Source organism: Callospermophilus lateralis, chromosome 2 (genome assembly GCF_048772815.1).
Source record: "Callospermophilus lateralis isolate mCalLat2 chromosome 2, mCalLat2.hap1, whole genome shotgun sequence".
Lineage (NCBI taxonomy): Eukaryota > Metazoa > Chordata > Mammalia > Rodentia > Sciuridae > Callospermophilus > Callospermophilus lateralis.
In genome coordinates, this window is record NC_135306.1 from 109467465 (window position 1) to 109489126 (window position 21662).

At 37.2% G+C, this 21662-nt stretch overlaps 1 protein-coding gene across 1 annotated transcript in view; it reads right to left on the reverse strand.

Moving 5' to 3' along the window:
- The window catches only part of Ube4a (ubiquitination factor E4A), a 34635-nt gene that overhangs the window by 7798 nt on the left and 5175 nt on the right, over positions 1-21662 (reverse strand). Inside the window, exons 3-17 of the mRNA XM_076846355.2 lie at positions 17914-18087; positions 17117-17229; positions 15663-15815; positions 15034-15193; positions 14288-14490; positions 13892-14083; positions 12624-12957; positions 11461-11581; positions 9556-9860; positions 7941-8073; positions 6598-6785; positions 3564-3664; positions 3353-3466; positions 1667-1841; positions 316-496 (exon numbers count right to left, since the gene is read on the reverse strand). Of these exons, the coding sequence (XP_076702470.1) occupies positions 316-496; positions 1667-1841; positions 3353-3466; positions 3564-3664; positions 6598-6785; positions 7941-8073; positions 9556-9860; positions 11461-11581; positions 12624-12957; positions 13892-14083; positions 14288-14490; positions 15034-15193; positions 15663-15815; positions 17117-17229; positions 17914-18087 (2647 nt within the window). The remainder of the gene's footprint in view (positions 1-315; positions 497-1666; positions 1842-3352; positions 3467-3563; positions 3665-6597; positions 6786-7940; positions 8074-9555; positions 9861-11460; positions 11582-12623; positions 12958-13891; positions 14084-14287; positions 14491-15033; positions 15194-15662; positions 15816-17116; positions 17230-17913; positions 18088-21662) is intronic.

Consider the following 21662-nt stretch of genomic DNA (forward strand, 5'->3'; position numbering starts at 1 on the left):
ATACTTTTATTGTAGAAAGACTTCTAATTTTCTAGATAGGATATCTATCAGGTATTCCATGGTCATAAAGGAATACTATTTCCCAAACAATCGTACAATTAGCAAAGTTTATCTTAGTACAGATCAAGGCAGAATGTTGAAAATCCTCAACAATATCCCATGAATCATACAAAATCTCAGTTAATAATATAAAGATTCCTTCATCAACCAACTAGAAGTAACCATTCCTTTTCCACTTCCATGCAATAGCAACCAGTCCTTCTACTATCAAAACATCAGCATCCCTTCTGCTTGCCCAATTGCAATCTCAGGTACCCAAGATTTAAGTAGATAGTGCAGATATCTGATACAAGCTGCTGGGGTTTGAAGTCAAATTCGCTGAAGTCCTTGACTTTTAAGGCACCCATCTTGGGCCCAACCAGGTGCTGCAGGAAGTAGTTCAGCATAGAGATGATGCGCTCAGCCAGAAAAGGATGCACGAAAAGTGATTTGATTTCTGGAAAAAAAGTCAAGAGTTTCTGAAGACTCAATCCATTTAATAATCTTTTACTTATGTCTTGTTTACTCTTTAGAGACCTGTGAGGGCTACTATTTTTTAAATTACAGAAGTGATATGTTTTCACTACACAAAGTAGTAGGTAAGCCAAAATCAAAAACAAAAAAGAAAACAAAACTACCACACAGAGATACTGTTATCATTTTGCTAGATATCCTAGTTTATTTGTCCATATTTATACACATAACATACATCTTTAAGAGAAAAATGATTATACTGTATATTGTATATATAGGATCAAACCCAGTGCCTCACACATTCTAGGCAAGTGCTCTGCCACTGAGCTATAGCCCCAGCCCTCTGTAACCTTTTTCAATAACTATTACAGAGATATCTTACCATTTTAGTAAAGAGAGATTCCTGTACTATGCAATAGGGTATCAACTGGCCACATGTACTTTTACAATTGATTTATCTATTTTTAGTTATAGAAGGACACAATCACTTTTGTTTATTTTTAATGTTGTGCTGAGGATCATACCTAATGCATCATGCGTGCTAGGAAAGTGCTCTACCACTGAACAACAATTGCCACTTTTACAATTTAAATCAATTAAAATGAAATTAAAAGTTCAACTCCTCAGTCACATTAGCCAAATTTCAGGTGTTCAACAGTCATGTGTGGCTGCTATGTGTAGACCTGGGCAGCCCAGAATTATAGATCATTTCCACCATCATAGAAAGTTTTACAGAATAACATTGATTTACACCATTTTCAAAGACTTCATAGTTTTTCAGTTTGTGATTGCACCATGAGATATTTATTTATTTTGCAGTGCTGGGGATAGACCAGGGGCTTTATACATGCTAGGCAAGCCCTCTATTGCTGAGTTACATCCCCAGCCCTTTTCACTGTTTATTGTGAGGCAGGATCTTGCTCAACTGAGTTGGCCTTAAACTTGTGATTCTTGTGCCCGAGACTCCTGAATAGACGGGATTAGAGGCGACTTTGCCCAACTGGCATTGATCTTCTTTTTGAAGCTTTCCTAGTGATCTGTTTCCCTCTCAAATATAGAGGATACTATCCCAGAGTGCACATTCTTAGTTTCAAGTGGGCTGATCCCCCAAATGAAGCAGATCTTGATGACTCCATTTTTTCTGTGTCCTTACCTGATGTCAGGAAGGCAAGTGTACCAATTGTTTCATTGGACATGATGTTATGAAAACGTGCCAACTGCCCAAACATCTGCAGGCCAGCCTCTTTCTCTCGGCGGGCTTCTGGGGTCAGACTATCCCATTCACCTCGGTCCTTCTCAATCTGCTGGATCTTTATCTTGCTCAAATACTAAAGAAACCAGAGGTGGGATATATTAGAGAAGAAAAGTGCAATTGAAGGAACATGACATTTAAGAGGTCTTGTTTAAAATCCACTCTTAGCTGGGAAAACCAGAGATCATGTAAGAGATATAAGTCTTTATTTGTCAGCAAAGCCTAAAGCATAAAAGAACTTTTGATAGCTGGGTGTGGTAATCCCAGTGTCTATAATCCCAGTGACTCGGGAGCTTGAGGCAGGAGGATTGCAAATTCAAGGCCAGCCTCAGCAACTAAACAAGATCTTAAGCAACTTAATTTACTGAGACCCTGTCTCAAAAAATAAAAAAGGGATGGGGATGTGGCTCAGTGGTAAAACATCTCTGGATTTAATCCCCAGTACCCAAAAACTAAAAGGAAGAAAAATGGCATAATACAAGAAACCCAGGCCCAAACACTAGGCTACAAGGAAGAAACAATGAATCCTTCCTGAAAGATAAAAAATTTAAAACAAAAACCCCACAAATCAAAACCCATTTACCAAAAATGAAAGCTCTATCAAATATGTAAGATGTCTGGAAGGAGAACCATAATTATTTAAAACTCTACCTCTCATCATCCTTACTGTTATAGCAAACAAGTCAAGTTATATAGTCTCTTTGAAAAATGCCATCAGCTTCATTCTTTGGCTCTACTGTTCTTCCTTATCAGGGTCTGTTTATAACAGAACCTATTCTCATTTTCTCAGAAAATCTATTTTAAGAGTGTAAGTTTATGAAAAGAGCAGGAACTTTTCTCATAAACCAAACCAATAAGAGGAGCTCATGACTGTCCAATAGGCTACCCTCAGGATTTACCTATCTCATCTTCCTTTAGGTCACTATTGTAGTTTATAGGGAAGGGAAGTTTTTCTGTCTGGGTACCCAGGTTTTTAGTGGAGTAATGAACAGTTTCATATGGATGGTTGAGGAAAAGATGCACTGCAGGATCTAAGAGACACTCAGCTGTATCTTACATTTCAAGAAACACGTTTCATAATATAGCCAAGGATTTAGGAGGCAAAACAAACAAACAAACAAACAAAAACCCAAAACGCAAACACAAACCAGATACGTTTTAAGTAGTGATAAAAAAATCTGGATCTTTTAGAACAGAGGACCAAAAATCATTGTCTAGTGAACCACTGTTACTGATATCTTTGGATGGAAAAATAGTTGAAATTTACTGACCAAAAAAAAAGATCTTTTAATTATTTTTTTGGATGATGCTGGCCTGATGACTTTTGCCAGTGTACCTTGGTTTGGTTTCATCAAACTATGTTTTTAACTCTGCCAAAGTACCCATCCTATGAGGCTTCAATGACCCTTGATCTTTTCTGTGATGGAACAATAACCTAGAAAGCGCCATAATGGTAAACTCATAAATTTTTGTGTTCAAGACTGGATACTCATGGTACAGGATTGTTCTACAATGATTAAAAAGATCAAAAATATGTACTGACAATGATTTGGTGATATAGTAGCAGTTAAATGTTTGTTTTTTTACCTGTATAGCTTCATCCAAAAGGAAGATGGCATCATTCATTAGCAGGTTAAGAAAGCGGAGGAAAAGTGGAGGGTTCATAGCTTCTAAATTCTTAGAGGCATAGTCAGCCAAATCCTGTAAGTTCCAGCCCAAGAGAAAACTGTGTCAGTAATAATGAATCACATCATTGGGATTCATCTGTCACAACTGATTTCACCAAAAATTCTCTTACCTTAATGCTCTCCCGATACGTATCTGTTCCCCACATGTATCTTAGGATGGGATACATGGGACGGCGGTAATTAAACTTCTGTTCAAATTGATGGGGGTCTCCTAAAGTTAAGCAAGAGCAAGAAATCAGCAAGGGTGGTCTATTTGTGAGTGGCTAGGAGTTTACGCCTATGTGCAGTCACTTTCTTCTGTCTTGAACATGTCAAGGCTTCTTCAAAATCTTCTCTAGGAGTTTCAAAAAAACTAGAGTTGGACCAAGTGTTTGCTCATTTGCTTACCAACAAAACAAAAACAACAGGGAAACAGATGTAAAAGATATTTTACTCAACAAGGGTAACAGATGCTTCCTCACCCCAATGTGGAGCATGCAAATGAGGCCTCTGTGCTGACTGTGGTGTTGCTGAAAAGTCATGCGCAGAGTGGGACACTACATAATTCCTGCATTCTTCATAGACAATACCCCAACTGTGCAGCCAATTTGTTCTTCTTTTTTTTTTAATCTTACTAAAATTTTATTCAGAACTATTCTGATTAGAATAAGTATTTCTAAATTCAAAATATAAAAGATATGAATAGCACTCTCTTACATCATTTCATTTTGGTAGATTTTTGTGGAGACAATAATAAAGTATGCACAGCTGAATATACTTTTTAACTTATATATTCAATAAACATAAAACCAGAAGCTGATTTATTTGAACCTTCAGCTTCAGAACACTTTGATAGCACATCTTCTTCCAATGGTGAGACCCTAGTATTTCTTTCACACGGACTTATAATTATGTTAATTTCATATAATTAAGACTTTTTCACTGCCGTTACTTAGAACTAATATCATTTTAAACAACTTCTCTGTTATACCTCTTTTTTCAAGGAAAATTGGGGTGGCTATGGGCAAATTTAATCTCTTTTGTCAGAAATTAAGTTAGTTATGCATAGAATTTGAATGCAAAGGATGCAACTGCTTTTGCTATTGTGATGTACAGTGGTAGTGGATATTTCTAAAGGTCACTATCCTGAGTCCCCATCATCATGACACAGAGGCATAGGGCAGGAGATCATGATGGTTTGCAAAGGCATCCCATGCAACTCAACAACATAAGTAGATATGGAAACAACATAATGAAGGTTTGGAAAACACAAAACTACAACTTTTTCTTATTGTTGTTGGAAAATTCTTGCAATCATTAGAAGTATAAAATTGTAAGCAGAGTATTCATCACTCATCAGTACCTAATCACAACAGAACTTCTTTTCATCAGACATGCACTTGATAATGTATATAACTACAAAGGCGCAATTAATTTTTTAAAACAGGAGTCAGATGAAACAAAATCTATCAAAATTCCTGTGTTTTGGGCTAGCCAATTTGTTCTTGATTATTCTGAAATATCAGGTCAGGAGCTAATTTGAGCCCATACTGCATCTGAAGAACCAAAGTCTGGGTCATATAATGAAGAGTGTAAGATTTGGAGTTCAAAGACCCAAATTTTCATTTTGGTTCTACTAAATGCAAGTCTCCACTCCTTTGGGGAAAAAATAGAAATTGCAATATATTGTAATATATGACGAATCTTTGGTTATATAGTCACATAATGAGATAACCACAATGATTTATTGTGCAGTTCTTTAAGTACGATGAAGATTTACATGTACTATTTCACTGAATCATTGCTTTGACTCATTTTATATCTGGTTGTATTACTTAATAGTTACATGACATGGACAAATAATGTAATCTTTTGACCCAGAGGTGAGCAAGTAACAAAGCCAGAAACCAAACAGGGAAAGGTTACTGAGCACAATGACTCATGCCTGTTATCTCAGCAACTCGGGAGGCTGAGGCAGGAGGATCGCAAGTTCACTGCCAACCTCAGCAAATTGCCAAGACTTCTAGTAACTTAGTGAAACCATGTCTGAAAGTAAACAAAGGACTGGGGTATATCTCAGTGGCAAAGTGCCGCTGGACTCAATTTTCAATATCAAAACAAACAACAATAAAACCCCAAACAAACAAAAGTATCGAAAGGTAGCCAGTAAAATGTTAATAGTTCCTTTAAATGTTAGTTATATGTATCATTGGATGGCAGGACATTTCCTTGAAACTGGTCTTATACAATTGCTTAACATATCTTGCCTACTATTTGTAAGAGGGTACTGTCGAATCAAACAGAGAAGCTCAGGGATAGAGAGAAGCGGAATGCTGCTTGCTGGTATTTTGTTTTGTTTTAGTAAAATAATTTATTTATGGTGCTCAGAATCAAACCCAGTGTCTCACACATGCTAGGCAAGTGCTCTACCACTGACTCCAACCCCAGCCCTGCTGGTATTCTTTTTTTTTTTTTTTTTTCTTTCTTTTTTGGTACCGGGATTGAACCCAGGGGCATTCAGCCACTGAACCACATCCCTAGCCTATTTTGTATTTTATTTAAAGACAGGGTCCCACTGAGTTGCTTAACATCTTACCATTGCTGAGGCTGGCTTTGAACTTATGATCTTACTGTCTCAGCCTCTGGAGCTACTGGGATTACAGGCGTGCGCCAGGGGGCTCTGTGGTATTCTTAATCCAACAATCAGATTTTTAGAAAATTAGATGGTATGGTTAAAATAAAGAATCTCTCAAACATTATAGTCTCATTACAGTATTTTACCATCTTGGGGCAGACACAAATAAGGATTAGGTTTTAATCAGATAGCCTAATTTGAAAATAATTTGACTAGTAATATATGGTTGAAAAGAGTATATAGGATTTTTTTTTTTTTGGGTGAGATGGACTTATCACTTATTAGTTACATGACATGGACAAATCATGTAATCTTTTAATCATTCATGTCTTCATGTGAAAAATGGGGATAATAAAGTCAAATGGTAACACATTAGTAATATAAAATAGCATTTAGCACCAAGCCTGGCACACAGAAGATATTTGGTAAATGATGGCTTTAAATTTATCTGATGTTCAATAAATGATCAAGCTATGGAACTTCACTGGTATCAATTCTGTAGTTCCCACCTGGCTGCATGATTGCTTTACCTGTAAACTCGATGTCCACAAAAACCTTGATTAGAGCTTCTGCAAGTTGGGGTGCATGTGGAAAGTTGCAGAACACACGCTTCCGGTGGAACACACTGGATACCAAGGGATTTGGGGTCTGATCCAGGTGGGGCATCACTGCTTCCAGCACCTCAGCTAGTTTAGCCCTTAAGTGAGGATTCTTCATTCTGCAAAACAGGGCAGAAAGCAAGATGAGTAGATAAACTTAACTCCCAAAGTTATTACTCTGTTCTCTCCATAAGAGGTGCCAACGCATGCTATACTCTCAGTATAGGGGAGAAAAAAAAAAAAAAAAAAAAAGAGGCACTTCTACAGTTTTAAGTTTGTCAATATTGGGTGATTCAGGGTACACTTTTTTTTTTTTTTTTTTTTTTTTGTGGTGCCAGGGATTGAACCCAGGGACTTGTACATGGGACGCAAGCACTCAACCAACTGAGCTATATCCCCAGCCCACCATTTAACTTTTGAGATGACTGTTTACCAAGTATGAGGGTGAGTACTTAAGTTTCTATTTAATACTTAGCCATTCAACTTTCTTGTCTACAATAAGGCATTATTTAAAAAGTACTATTCTCTGACAGTTTCATCTTGGATAAACTTGCTTTGCCAGGCCTTCTGAGGGTAAAGATTAGGTTTTACTTATATTATCTACAATGCTGTAATGTTTGCCTAATCAATACTTTTTGGTTTATAACTAATTAGATTTGCTCAGTTGAGTGATGGGCTGGATTCTACCTACTTTTCATTGATGTGCCTAGGGGAATTGTGGGTCATTCTCTTTATTATGAAGCAATGTGCACTTCTGTACACAGAATTTGTTTCCTTTGGCCTACATATCAGAAAATGAAGAAAGCAATCCTAGAAGTCATAGTATCTTCCTTTGGGAAAGAGGGCTGGAGGTTATGAGTGGGAAGACTAGAGATCAGAAATAACGTTGAACTAAGTTTACTGCTCATCCAACTCCGAACAGCAAGAACAAGCTTATGTATTATACAATTAGTAGAGGAACATTAGCACCTTACTGCCACTGGTAAGGTTTCTGGCAGTACAGTAACTATTTTAACCAGGGACTAGCAGTGGAATTCCCATCAGGTACCTTAAATGCAGGTTCAAATTCTCTGTGGGCAAAGTCCTTTGCTTATTGTGCCTCTCAACAGTGGGATTTTTGGCTACCCATAAGGATGCTCAGGTGGTTCATTAATGTTAACATAACTTCTGAAGGCAACCCCTTATGATTCAGGCTTGTTTATTTCTTGATTTAGAAGTCTTCTGAAAGTTTTGCAGCTCTAAACAGTGACAGAGCCAAGCTTTCAGCACTTCACCTTTCTATGCTCCCAGTGAAAATGGTGATAAAGTGAAGGACATGCTCCAAGGAATCTGCTGATGTCTCCAAGATGTCATCGGCAAAGCGGCGGAGAAAAATGAGGAAATCACCGAGGTTATCTGCAAAAAATTCTGAAAAAAAAAAAATTCACTAGAATTAGTCAAATATCTGTCTGCTGGTATTAAGTAACATTTATATTCCTCTCTTTCATGTTCCTTAATGAAGGGTTTAAAAAAAAAAAAATCAAAGGTCTTATTGGTCTTAGGATCTTCTTTAAATGTATGTCATTTTAAATTTTTATCCAAGTAAATATATGAACAGTAGTATACAAAATATTATTAACATATTAACATGTGTTAACAGTACCAGGTTACAAGATTAATACAAGGTTAACCATAATTTAATTAATTCTTCAGGTATCTGAAGAATTGCTTATCAAGACTTTTACATTAGGTAACTATGGCAGCCAGCCTCTAGGATGATCCTCCAATGATCCTCATTTCCTGGTATTCATGCCCTTACACAGTGCCTTCCCACATTCTTCTAGAGTAGAAGCTTCACCCTGCAGTATACAGTAGAAGTGATGGTATATCATTTCTAAGATTAGGTTATAAAAGCTTTTAGTTTTCACCATGGTCACTCACTCTGGGGAAAACCAGTTACCTCATCATGAATGGTACTAAAGAGAGATGTGTGGGGCCTGGAGAAGAGGCTGTTGGCAAGAAATGTGCAAGAAAATGAGGTCAGTCAACAGCCACATGACGGGGCTTGTAAGTAGATCCTCCAGCTGTAGTTGGATCCTCAAATTCCTATGGCTCTGAATGACAGCTTGGATGCAATCTCAGGGGGTACTCTTGAGCCAGAACCATGCAGACTAGTGTGCCTGAATTCCTTACCCATGGTAACTGAAATAATATTTGTTGTTTTAAGCTGATATGTTTTGGGGTAATTTGTGATACAGCAATATTTGTCCAATACAGTGATTAAGATAATTTAACCTGATTTGTTGCATGTCTGCTAACCCCTCACTGACATATAAATACAATCTCCCTTCTGGGTTAACTGATAGAAAAAATTTTTTTTCTTTCTAAAAAGAGTACAGGAGAGTTAGAAATTTGTAAGTTGAATGACAAATCATATAAATGACACAAACTAACAGCTATGAGAATCCCGGCTTCATTTAATCTTTTTTTTTTTTTTTTGGTACTGGGAATTGAACCCAGGGGTGCTTTATCACTGAGCTCCATCCTCAATTCTATTTTTTATTTTGAGACAGGGTCTCACTAAGTTGCTGAGACTGGCCTTGAACTTGCAATCCTCCTGTCTCAGCTTTCTGAGTTGCTGGGATTACAGGCATGCATGTGCTACTGTGCCCGGCTTCGTTTTAATCTTTTGAAGACTGTTTTCTGATATGCACAGCAGTAGGGTCATAAGGCCGGAGAACATACTGTTAGTAACTTTATACTTTGATCAGTAGATATTTATAAGTTTGAGTTGTTTCTCCAAAAACAAATGATAACTAAGGAAAGGTATCTTGAGGACTAAACTTCCAAAGTGACCCAGTTAAACTTAGATGGCTAAAAATAGGAAGTTCCCAAGGGAGAACTGCTTACCTGGCACATAAGCCAAAGAGCTGTAGCCATCTGGCAAAGGAAAAGTTAGCTCTATTGGCTGTGAGCCCTCATTGCCTATGGCCAGTTGAACCAGCAGAACAGCCATGGACACCTGCAAATTTAGGCAGTTTTGTAGCATCTGTGGCTCAGTCATGGCAGTCTTGGTTGAAAGATAGACGGTCATCAGTCGTTCAAACTGTTCACGGAGGTTGTCAGCAGCAGGGCTAGAACTCTGCTGAGCATCTCTCCAGGCAACCTGTAGCCGATGCAGATTTTGGTTGATTTTTACCATCTGATCATGCAACCTGCCCCCAAGAAAGCAGAAGAGACTGGGTCAGAAAGGCTCATAGGGAGATAGTCTAGTTTAGATCATTCTAGAAAAATAAATTCTCATTTATTTATTCTAGCATTCCCTTTAAAGATGTAGGGAGATGCAGTCTTAATGACACAGAAGGCACTCATAAGTTACTGACAGGACAGAGGCAAGGTGCTGCACTGGGAAAATGTTACCAAGTATTCAACACAATTGAAGCTAATTACAAATAGTTAGCAGCCTTCAGCTGAAGTGCACAATTCAAACAGCTGCAACTTAGGTGAGCAGGGTATAAAGTGAGATATTATGTAAAATAAAAATTATTAGGCAAAGTACCAGAAGCCCAGCAGGATAGTTTTACACAACAAAAGTGCAACGATCGTGCTTTGAGGGATTATGAGGATGTCTTACAGTTAGTCTTCAGCTCTCTGTTTAAAATAAAATTAAACCATTCTTCATGAAAGTTCACCCAAATATTCTCTACTGAAAGGAAGACCTATAATTTAAAGCTCAGGATAACTGATTCTATGTGTATAATCCAAAACTATTTCCTTTGATCCTATAGGTAATGTCTAAGGCCAGCTAAGAAACTAGATGACATTCATTTTTGTGTTTGAATATAGATGGTTAAGTAGATTAAGCACATGCCGAACATTGTCTTATTTAAAATGTCTTATTAGAGAGTTACAAGGTTTCTTTGTCCAAACCTCAAAGAAGTTAAAAACACTTTATTAGAGAGTTTTCTATATCCACCACTTTTCGGTAATTTGCTGGTTTTTGAAAAATGCCTTTTATTAATTTAAGTATCCTGAGAAGGCATTAAAAACTGCTATTCCTTATACCACTTCCAAGAGCAAGTTGCTACCTCCTAACCTTATTTATACTGAAAGTCACACTTAGTTAAAAAGGGGGAAAAATTATAGTGACGTAAGGCTAGTCAGAACTAGATCCCTTTGGAAAATTTTAAACTACAGTTCTCAAACCTTCACACTTCTAGATTCTTCTTTATCTTAGATACATAGATGGTCTCACTGGAATCCTTTATTAACATTTTCTTAATTTTTGCCAATTCTGTTTCTTGGCTTTTTCATCAGAAGTAGTAAGTAGCAAAATTTTCAAGAGTAGAAAATAAAACAGAAAATAAAAATAATTCCATTTCCTAAATGACAACAGGAAGACAATAATCTAAAATTGTGAAAATGTAGAAAAAAAAATAGTGTATCTTTAATTTTAAAAAGTTAACAAGTCAAAAATCGAAAATAAATTTAACTGGACAAAGCTGATTCGTGTAAACAAAAATAAATTCAAATAATTCTCTTTTCCTGCTAGATTTTCTAATGCTAGCTTTGAGAATTAAACTCTCTCTCTCTCTTTTTTAAAGAATTTAACCTTTATTTTATTTATTAGTTTGTATGTTGTTCTGAGGCTTGAACCCAGTGCCTCACCTGTGCTAGGCAAGTACTCTACCACTAAGCTCCAGCTCCAGCCCCTAGAATAATTCTCTTAAGACTCACTTTCAACCTTCTGGTTTTAGACACAATTAAATAATTCATTCCCAAATAGTTCTTTTCTAGTGACAGCAAAAGAATTACCTGTGAAATCCCAAATACAAGGTATACTCTGTCAGTGCAAGGTTCTCTGTTACAAGGTTGTAGTTCTGGGGAAACTTTGGCTCCTGCACAGCTGGGATCAAACAGGTTTCTTTGTCCAAACCTCAAAGAAGTTAAAAGCAATGGTAAATGGCTTGCCACAGACATGAATCTTGGTCTCCAGTCTCCCCTTATTCTTGTTCAGCTTCCATACTATACCAGTGACAATTTCTTTAAAACAAATCTCATCACATTACTTTCTCTAAAAATATCTTTTGTCTACAGAAATAATTAAATCTCTTGCTTAATCAATGAAATCACCAAAAATTAAAAATAATTATCGTACTGTAATTTTTCCAAGTGATAGGCAATGGACCAATTGTATTTATTTTATGCTTTTCTATATTTATTATTATTTGCTTTTGAGAAGTATCATTTTTATAATTGCAAGAATCACAAAACTGGAAGAAATATATCAAAATTAAGAAGGGATCTGTTCTGCATGGCAGAATCATGAGTCCTTTATTTTCTTTTTTTCATTTCTCTGAATTGCTCAAGTTTTTCCAATCTGGCCTTAACCTTCTTTTTCCTCAGACCCATTTTCTCCACTTCCTGCCACCCACTTCTCATCCTCCTCTGCTCTAAGATACCTGGAACATGTCATCATTCCTTACTCATGACTTTCCACAGCTTTTACTTCTATGCTTGCTATTCCCTTTGTATAGACTCTTGCTCCTTTGCCTGGTAAAACCCAACTTATCTTTCAAGCTCAGCTATGAAGACCTCCGACTCCTGCAGAATTGATTACTCACTCTTTCTGTGTTCTCAGAGCTTAGTTCTATGGCACATTAAAATTACCTGACTTTTTCTGGAGCCTCTGAGTTCAAAGAGGATGGCAGCTGTATTTTATTCATTTTTGTAAAGGATGAATGAATGAATACTGAAGGCTGCCATATCCAGAGAGGTCTCACTAAAGCACAACATTTAAAAGCTAAATTGTTGATTTTAGAAAACTGCTTTAAAAAAAAAATTAAACCTTTTTTACACCTCATTTTTTTTTTTTTTTTGAGAAAGAGCTACTTTATAAAAAAAAGGATAAGGGAATGAATGCCTTAGAAATTACACACACACACACACACAGTTCTGAGAAGGCCAGCTGCCCCTACCTCTCATGTGTACATTTTTTATTTTTCGTTCTTCATCATTCAACTCCTTCAGAGCACAGTAAGTAGGATTAAAGGTGAGAAGCCGAGAGGACTTGGGTTTGCAAAATGGCTGGCATAGCTTCAGGAGAGCAGCACCCAGATTCAGAAAGAAGGCATCCGAGGCATACATCTGGAAGAAGATTTCTGGCATCTGATTGGCCCAAATCTTGGTGCGGCCTGCATTTGCATGCAAACAGTTTCCCAGCCAGGATAAGATACAGTGTTTGGTTTCTGGAGAGAGCTGGAGTAAGTTCTTCAGCATCTGGTAGATCTTTTCATGGAACTGAGCCATGAACTGTTTGACCAGAAAACACAACCACAGAATATTCCAATTTCACATTTAATTATTTTCTTACTCTCAAACCTTAGCAACTGGCAGTTTCCAAAAATATGCTAATCCTAATCTTTCCCCTCATTCTCCTTGAGCCCCATTCCCTAATTTTTAAAAATGTTTCTGGGTATTTAGGAGAAATTTTCTGATCAGCTGCCAAATTGCACACAGCATTACTTAGTTTCAGAGCAATATTTGCTAAACTTTTTCAGCAAAGCACTAGATTATAGTTTTGGCTTTGCTTGTCATATGGTCCTTCAGGCAGTTATTCAACTTTACCATGGTAGCATAAAATCAAGCCACAAACAATACATATATGAATGGATGTGGCCGTGTCCAATAAAATGTTATTAAAAAAAAAAAAAACAGGTGACAGATTGGGTTTGACCACTGCTATAGTTTGCCAACATCTGTTTTACAAAGCTGTGAAGATTAAATGGTGAATGGGAGACTTAAACTATTCCCACTTCAACCATTAAAATGTCTCATGTTGGCCAGATCTCTACTATAATTTATGTCAAGAGGCCCAAACAGAAAGGGCATAAGCCGAGGAAAAGAAAGGGGGATGGAGAAAGGGAGTTATATAAGCTGAGGTTCAGTCAAAAGATTTTAGGAGCTAAGTGGTAAGAAATAAGTTCAGTGACAAGAGCAAGAGTTGAGGGGAAGTGGAAGTGCTACCACATAGCGCAAGAGTCACAACAGCTTATTCTCACCCTAAATGGTTTTACTCCTGCTCTTAGCACATGCTAAAAGAGGGCAATTTCTTCACATCATTATGGAGAAAATCATCCATACCATTTGCTTTCCTAAAGAGGCTCAAGCAGCCTTATGTGTATGTGGTTCTTGAGGACACTAATCTAAGACCAGGGGGCTAGGATATCCCAGGAAACAGTTCAACCTGATGGATGTTGGCCTCCTGTACTTTGATCTCCTGAGGACTGGACCGAGATGGATTCAGGAAGTAGCCATGATTTTCTACCACACCAGGAGTCTTTAATAAGCAGGAGATATTCAGAATGACTCCCAGCAAGGTCTTCTGGTACATCTGCCCATTGCTAGGGTCCTTAGGTTGAATGTACTCTACAAAAACCTGTAGGAGAAGATAAGTACTATTTGTCTGCATGGTAAGATAAAGACAATAAAGTGAGAGGGCCTCAAAGAGTTTTGTCTATACAACCACCAATCCAATTTTCTCTTATTCTGTAAGTAACAGTATAGTGTCCTCAGGACAAGGAAGCATCAAGTATTAATTAAATCTCCAAAACAATGAATACATACCATCTTTCAGACCTACCTTTGCCATATCCTTTTGCCTAGTGAAATAGAGAAGAATATCTAGATATGCATACAACAGGATCTGGCACAGCTCCAGATCTTTTATTCGGCCCAATAAAATATCAAACACTGGAATCATGACTTCAGGAAATGTTCGAACTTCCTCATCTAGTATCAAGGCTTCAATGACCTCTTCTAGAAATTCAGTTACATCTTCAAAATCTAACAGAAGACATGAAAGAGAAAGGAGGCCATAGGAATTTTTATATGTTTTACACGCTGGTACTCTTTCTCTCCTTCTTTGAGGTGCTGGGGACTAAACCCAGGGCTTTGCACATGCTTGGCAAGTGCTCTACTACTAAACCATATCCCTATCTTCACAAACTGGCTCTTTTTCTTTTCTTTTTATACTGTGGATTGAACCCAGGACCACTGAGCTACATTCTCAGCCCATTTACTTTTACTTTTGAGAAAGGGTCTTGATAAGTTGCTGAGGCTGACCTTGAACTTAAGAGCCTCTTGCTTCAGCTACCCAAGTTGCTGGGATTACAGGCCTGTGTTACCACATCGGCTACACAATGGCTCTTTACTCTTCTCAAACTCTTTGATAATTCTATTGTTATCAACTCCAAAGATCAAAGTGTGAGGTCTCTTCCTTAATTTATACCAGAACCATAATGGTGCTGAGGCTTTCTAATGAAATTAGAGAAATTTTAAATTTGGAAATCAAAATGTAGAAGCTCAAAGATCTTCTTATGCACTCACGGGCTCCTTGGATGGCTTCCAACATCAAATCTACCAATTGTTCATGGATGTTTTGGTCAACATAGATCTCTGGGGTGAGAAGAACTGTTCGGGTATTTGACACAGTGAGGTTCCTGCACTGTACTGCAAAGGGTAGCAGGTTCTCTGGAACTTTGGTAATCTGCAAACATAAGGAAGAATGGGAAGAGTAGAGCTTTAGGACCTGGAAAAAGGGTAGATATAAATAGAATGGAAAAGACACCGTGTCCCAAACAATATTGGTCTCTTGTGGATGTCTGCAAATTCATGACAGACTTGTTCTTTGGCTTAAAAATCACCTACCTATTAAAATTCCAATCTGGAAGTGTCAAGTTCCTATTTTAATGCTTACACCTCAATGAAAATGAATTTATCACTTTCCTTTATTTTTTAAGGGTGTGATATGTAAAGAAGTTTGTAGAGAGAATGGGAGGTATTGGTTAACTGGGGAAAGAGATGAACTCCGATCCACAGAAAGGAGATTAAATTAGAAGACAAAGATACTATAATGTATACAAATCAATATGAAAGACACTGATTCAACTCTGACTTATATGCTAAAATCATACCCAAGAGGATACTAAAGCATTAAATAGGAATTATTCTTTTACCTCTTCCTTGGCTCTTTGGAAGCAGGAATAAAGGTAACAAAAAATGTGCCTCTCTCCTGCATCTCGATCAGCAGACAGATTTAACGTTGTAGAAGAAGTCATGTTAATCAAGTGGTTTCCTGGATCTTGAAGTAATAAGCGAGCAAAGATGGCCTGTTAAGAAAAATAAACAAATTAAACAAATTCAAAGTTAATCTTAGAACATAAAGAGGTAAAATAATTTTGACAATAGGTTATTACAAGAATCACAAGGTTTAGAGTTAAAAGGAAAAAAGAACCCAGTATCTTATTACTTTAGAAATGTTAGAAAATAATCGTATATGTAAAGTTATTCTAAATAAAGCCTAAAGTGTTTGGCATAGAACCAGTATAGAACAGGCATTAAAAGACTATTTGTTGAATGGTATTGAGAATCAGTGATTAAACTTACATGTGAAATCTATTACTCTATGTGATTTCTAGCTTCACTTGAAGATACTCAAAATGTGTAAAGTTAAACTGCAAGTTGTTAAGTGTCTTTCCAATCAAACTTTTATCTCTTTAATATTAATCAGGTATTTGGAAGTACAATGCACTTGCCATGGCTTGGATTCCCCCAAAGATTTATATGTTAAAGACTTGGTCCCTAGGTTAGTGCTGTTGGGAGATGGTGGAACCTTTTAGGAAGTGGAGCCTACTGAGAGGTCCTTAGATCATTGCCTGCATGTTGAACGGGACTGTCATATCCTAGTCTCTTTCTCTTTGCTCAAAGGTCCATAATAAAAGCAGTTTTGCTTTACCATATGCTCCCACCATAATGTACTGCCTTATCACAGGCCCAAAATAAGAGGGCCAATGGATCATGGACAGGAATCTTCAAACGGTTAAAATAAACTTTCTCTTTATAAGTTACTTCTCTTTGTATTACATCAGAGTGATGGAAAGCTAACAGCATTCTGGATTTTGCAAGGATATAAAGAAGAAATAGGGCTATAGATACTGCACAGTGGTAGAGCACTTGCCTACCATGGGTAAGGCCACGGATTGGATCCTTAGCATCTCAAAACCACCCCCACCCAAACCAAAACACAACAAAACAACAAGAACAAAAAACCCTAAGAAGATAGAGATGAGTTTTGTCCTAAAGAATTGAACAGTCTGACAGGTGAGATCAGACAGGTGCCTAAAAAAACACAACATGAAACAGAAAGTGACAATTCTCATTAAGATACATGGATAGATTAGGAGGATGTAACTCCTATTTGGCAAGCTTTGTAAATAAGAAGGCATTTTAACTGTTTGTAAATAACGGGGTATATTTGGATACGTGGTCATAGTAGCGAGAAGATTCCAAAGAAACCAAAAACAACATGAGAGATGGAGGTAAGCAATGTCACAGTTAGAGAATGGCGAGTACAATTTGACTGTATGTTAATTTTTACTGAGGGCACCTGTTAAGAACATAAGAATGGTACCTGCTCAACGTTGCTCATATCAAGCCAGTCTTGATCTTCCAGTTCTACTGCCATTTCTTCCAAATACACACAACGGCTGGGGATGCCATTCCCACTTTTCAAGCTAGGATCACCTGGGAAGTAGTTTTAATCTGATAGGTTAAGGACACTGGGGCAATGTTCCTGGTCTTATACAGATCACTATTTTTTTTTGGGGGGGGGGATGTCTTTTTTTGAGACAGGACCTTGCTTTGGTGCAAAGAATGGCCTTGAATTCCTGGGATCTTAGGTGCATGTAATTATACCCAGTTCCAGATAGTTAATCATGATAGCCTTTCTCTTAAATCCAGGTTTGATCCAGGTAATACCAGAGTGATCTTGATACACAAAGCAGTATCTAAAGATTTAAATCCTCCCTCCCTAGCTACAGAGCACCAGTTTTGTTATAAACCTATTGTCATGACATCTAAAGAGTAAATCCCAGACATTGTACTAACTTTGGGGTTTAACTACAGATATAGCACAGTGGGAAATCACTGTCTAATGTCCCTTAGGGTTCCATGTGAGAAGAAAATGGGTTTGATTACTATTTCCATTTTCCTCTAAAGGTAGTTAATGCAAGTAGTTATATGGCCTAATCATTATCAAAAAGGGAACAAAAATTATATCTGTCTAAATACTGCTTTTAAGTCATACCAAAAGCTTTATAGAAATAAAAACACCATGCTCCAGGGAGTACTGTGAAATAATTTAACCACTAGATGATATAGCTGGAAAGATAGAAGAATGAACAGATTGGCTATAAGTCTATAACTCACTGTTATCCAGAGTAATGAGGAAGATCCTTTGGATCATGTGATTGATGTTGAGTTGCTCACATATCTCTTGCTGTGACCGGAATGAGCGGCTGATCTCAGCCACAGAGTAATCAAATTCATCCAGGCTCTCTGACACACTATTATCCGAATCATCTGGGCTAGCTGGGAGTTCATCTGTCAGAACATGTAAGCTGTTAAACATCCATCTCCCGTTCTTTTAGAGAGAACCAAGGCTACTACCAAAATAATGAAGAATAGGATAATTTCAGATGTGAAACAAGTTAATCATATAATTAGTGAATATCTCAAGTCAGGCAAGGTAAGTGCAGGATTCTGAAATCCCTGGCTATAAAATCTTACCATATTTTTCAAAGCAAAAGTTTTATTACTTCTACCCATAATTGTACTCCACACTGCCAGGAAAAAAAAAAAAAAAAAAAAAAAAAACCAACAGCTTTACTTTCCATATAGAATCCTAGTGAAGAAAGAATTACCTAATAGATTAAAGTGCCTGTAATTATTTTAAATGTCTGGCTTTTTCCAGGAGACACATTTGTTTTAATAACTCAAAACTGTACAGGAGGAGCTGGGGTTGTGCCTCAGTGGTAGAACGCTTGCCTAGCATGTGTGAGGCACTGGGTTCGAGCCTCAGCATCATATTAAAAATAAATAAAATAAAGGTATTATGCCCATCTATAACTAAAAAAACAAACAAACAAACAAACACAAAAAACCACACAAAACGGTACAGGAAAATATAGTATAGAAAGTCTCCTCTGAACCACTTCCCTACAGTCAAACCACTCAATTTAGCTGTGTTCCAGACTCTTATTTTTCTCTTTTTGTGTTCATTACTGTGGTTTTTCTTTTTTTCTAAAAAATGGGATCACATAATACATAACGCTCTTTAGCTAGCCTTTTAACATGTCCTCCCCACCCCCACTGAGGCAGGGTCTCCCTATGTTGCCCACGTTGGTCTTGAACTTGAGATCCTTCTGCCTCAGCCTCTCAGTAGCTAAGATTTTACAGGGATGTGTCACTGTGCCCAGCTCTCATTCCTTTCAGTGGCTGCACTATATTGCATTTATTTTACATGCACTGTAATTAATGTAGCTGCCGAAACTCTAGGTTTATTCATTGCCTGATTTGGTTGTTTCCAACTTTTTTATAATTTCAAATAATACTGCACTTAATGTAACTCTTTGTTCACTCGTGTATTTCTATAGGATAAATTCATAGAAGCAGAATTGCTGGCTCAAAGGACTTGAACTTTTTTTTTTTTTTTTTTGCAGTGTAAGGGATCAAACCCAGGGTCTCACCCATGCTAAGTAAGCACTTTATCAATTGAGCTACATCTCTAGCCTGAGCCTGGCCACTTAAAAAGTTTAACATATACTAGTAAATTGCCCTCAAAGATGCACTGATTTATATGCCTACCCACTAGTATATGAGGGAATATCTGGGGCTGGGAAAGTAGCTCATTGGTAAGAGCCCCTGAGCTTCACTTCCCAGCACTGGGGAAAAAAAAAACAAACCTGAGAATATGTGTTCGAATCTCATAAATTTCTTTTTTATTTTCTTTCTTCCTTTTCTTCTTCTTCTCCCCGACCTCCCCAACCCCCCAGTGCTAGGGATTGAACCTGAGGGCTCTATCACTGAGCTACACAGCCAGCCTTTTTCATTTTTTATTTTTAGATGGGGTCTTGCTAAGTTGCCCAGACTGACCTAGAACTTGCAATCCTCTTGCCCAGTTTCCTGAGTTGCTGAGATTATAGGCATGTGCCGCTGTGCCCACTAAATCTTCATAAATTTCACAGGTAAAAAAATGACCTAATTCAAGCCACATGTGGTGGTATATGCCTATAATCCCAACAACTCAGGAGGCTGAAACAGGAGTATCACAAGTTTGAGGCCAGTCTCAGCAACTTAACAAGGCCTTAAGCAACTTAGATTCTGTCTCAAAATAACAAAATAAAAAGAACTGGGGATGTACCTCAGTGGTTATGTACGCCTGGCTTAAACCCCCAGTACCAAAAAATAAAATAAAATAAAAATGACATAATTGTTGTTTTAGTAGGCTCAGCTGGGCATGGTAGGCACACATATGGCTCATGCCTATAATCCTAGAAATTTGTGAGGCTGAGATAGGAGAAGAGAGGAATTTAAATTTGAGATTGGCCTGGGCAACTTAGTAAGATCCTGTCTCAAAACAAAACAAAACAAAACAGCATTAAAAAGTGAGACTGGTGCACACCTGTAATCCCAGTAACTCAAAGAGGCTTAGGCAGGAGGATCACAAGTTCAAAGCCAGTCTCAGCAACTTAGTGAGGCCCTAAGTAACTTAGTGAGACCCTGTCTCAAAATAAAAACTAAAAAAGCCTGGGGATATTGCTCAGGGTTCAATTCCCTGTACTTAAAAAAAAAAAAAAAAAAGTGAGATTAGATTTTTTCATCATTTGATTATTGTATATAATATATAAGTTGTTTGTTACAGCTTTTTTTTTTTCCTCCCTGGTTTCACTTTTTCCTTATTGACTGAGTCCCTTAAATTTGTTTATAAAGACTGCCTCTTGGAATGCACTCATGTTGAATGATTATAACAGTCAGTACTATAAAAGCCATATGAACTCATATTTCTTTTCTCTTGATAGGATGGGTATTCTGAAAGTCCAGACAAAACTCTTAGAACTAAGAGTTGCTTCAGTATTTTGAGTTCTGAGTTTAGTAAAAGTGAACTTCAATTTTGGAGGTCAAAGGTTTTGGCAAAGTACTAACTGGTGGTGGCAAACAGTTTGGACCTAGTGGCACAATAAAATCAGCGTAAACAAACTAAAATGATGAGTTGCCAAAATAGTAACAGAAGGGCATGTGCCTCTGCCTCATTCCCACGGTTTGCCATTTGCAATGCTCTCCACTCGCCAGCCTTACATCTATTTATTGCTGGTTAAGAAGTTAGCATTGCACTTGTCTCTTGCTTCATCTATCACTCTGTCTACTATAGATCTGTCTTGCCTTTACCTTCTTTTTCTTCAACCCTAATCACAAAGCAAGGACAACTCTGCTATGCATTTTTAAAAAATAAAAAAAGGGAAAATATAAACATTCTCCTTTTCTCAAAAGAGAAACACTATTATTCTTTTTGGACAGAGGAGAAAGGACAAATTTGTAGTTTAAAGATTGTGAATGTCCTCAAGACACTATTATATTTAAGAGATACCATAGTAATTATTTTAGTCTATGTCTCCTCATAGGAGAAGGAAATGAACTTGACCTTAAATTTGATTTAAAATGAGGTAAGCCATTTTTCTAGTAAGTGAGAGATTATTCTGATTTTGTTTCAAAACAGTCTGTTTTAACAGTACTAAGCTACAAAAGAGAGGCAGAAGAACAGAAGAAGTACTTCGTTTGAGAAAGCCTCTTAAGTACTAGGTAAAATGCTTTTATAAATTTTTCTTTTATATCTGCTGTCTACAGCTGCTTGTGACTTGTTTTCATACCTACCACCTTGGTTTCCTATGTTAAAAAAAATTTATTTAAAAAACTTTTACTAGGCTCTTTTTTTTTTTTTTTTTTTTTTTAATGAAGCAGCTTGACAGCTTTAGGATTACAACTGGCATCTGTTCCTGTGTAACCACCAGTTATCTGATTTCTTTCTAAAAAAGAAGGAAAGGGGAAGGGAAGGCCTCCCAAACAAAAAATCAACAGAAAAAAAAATAATAATAAACTTCTGTCCTAAACAGACAAAAAAC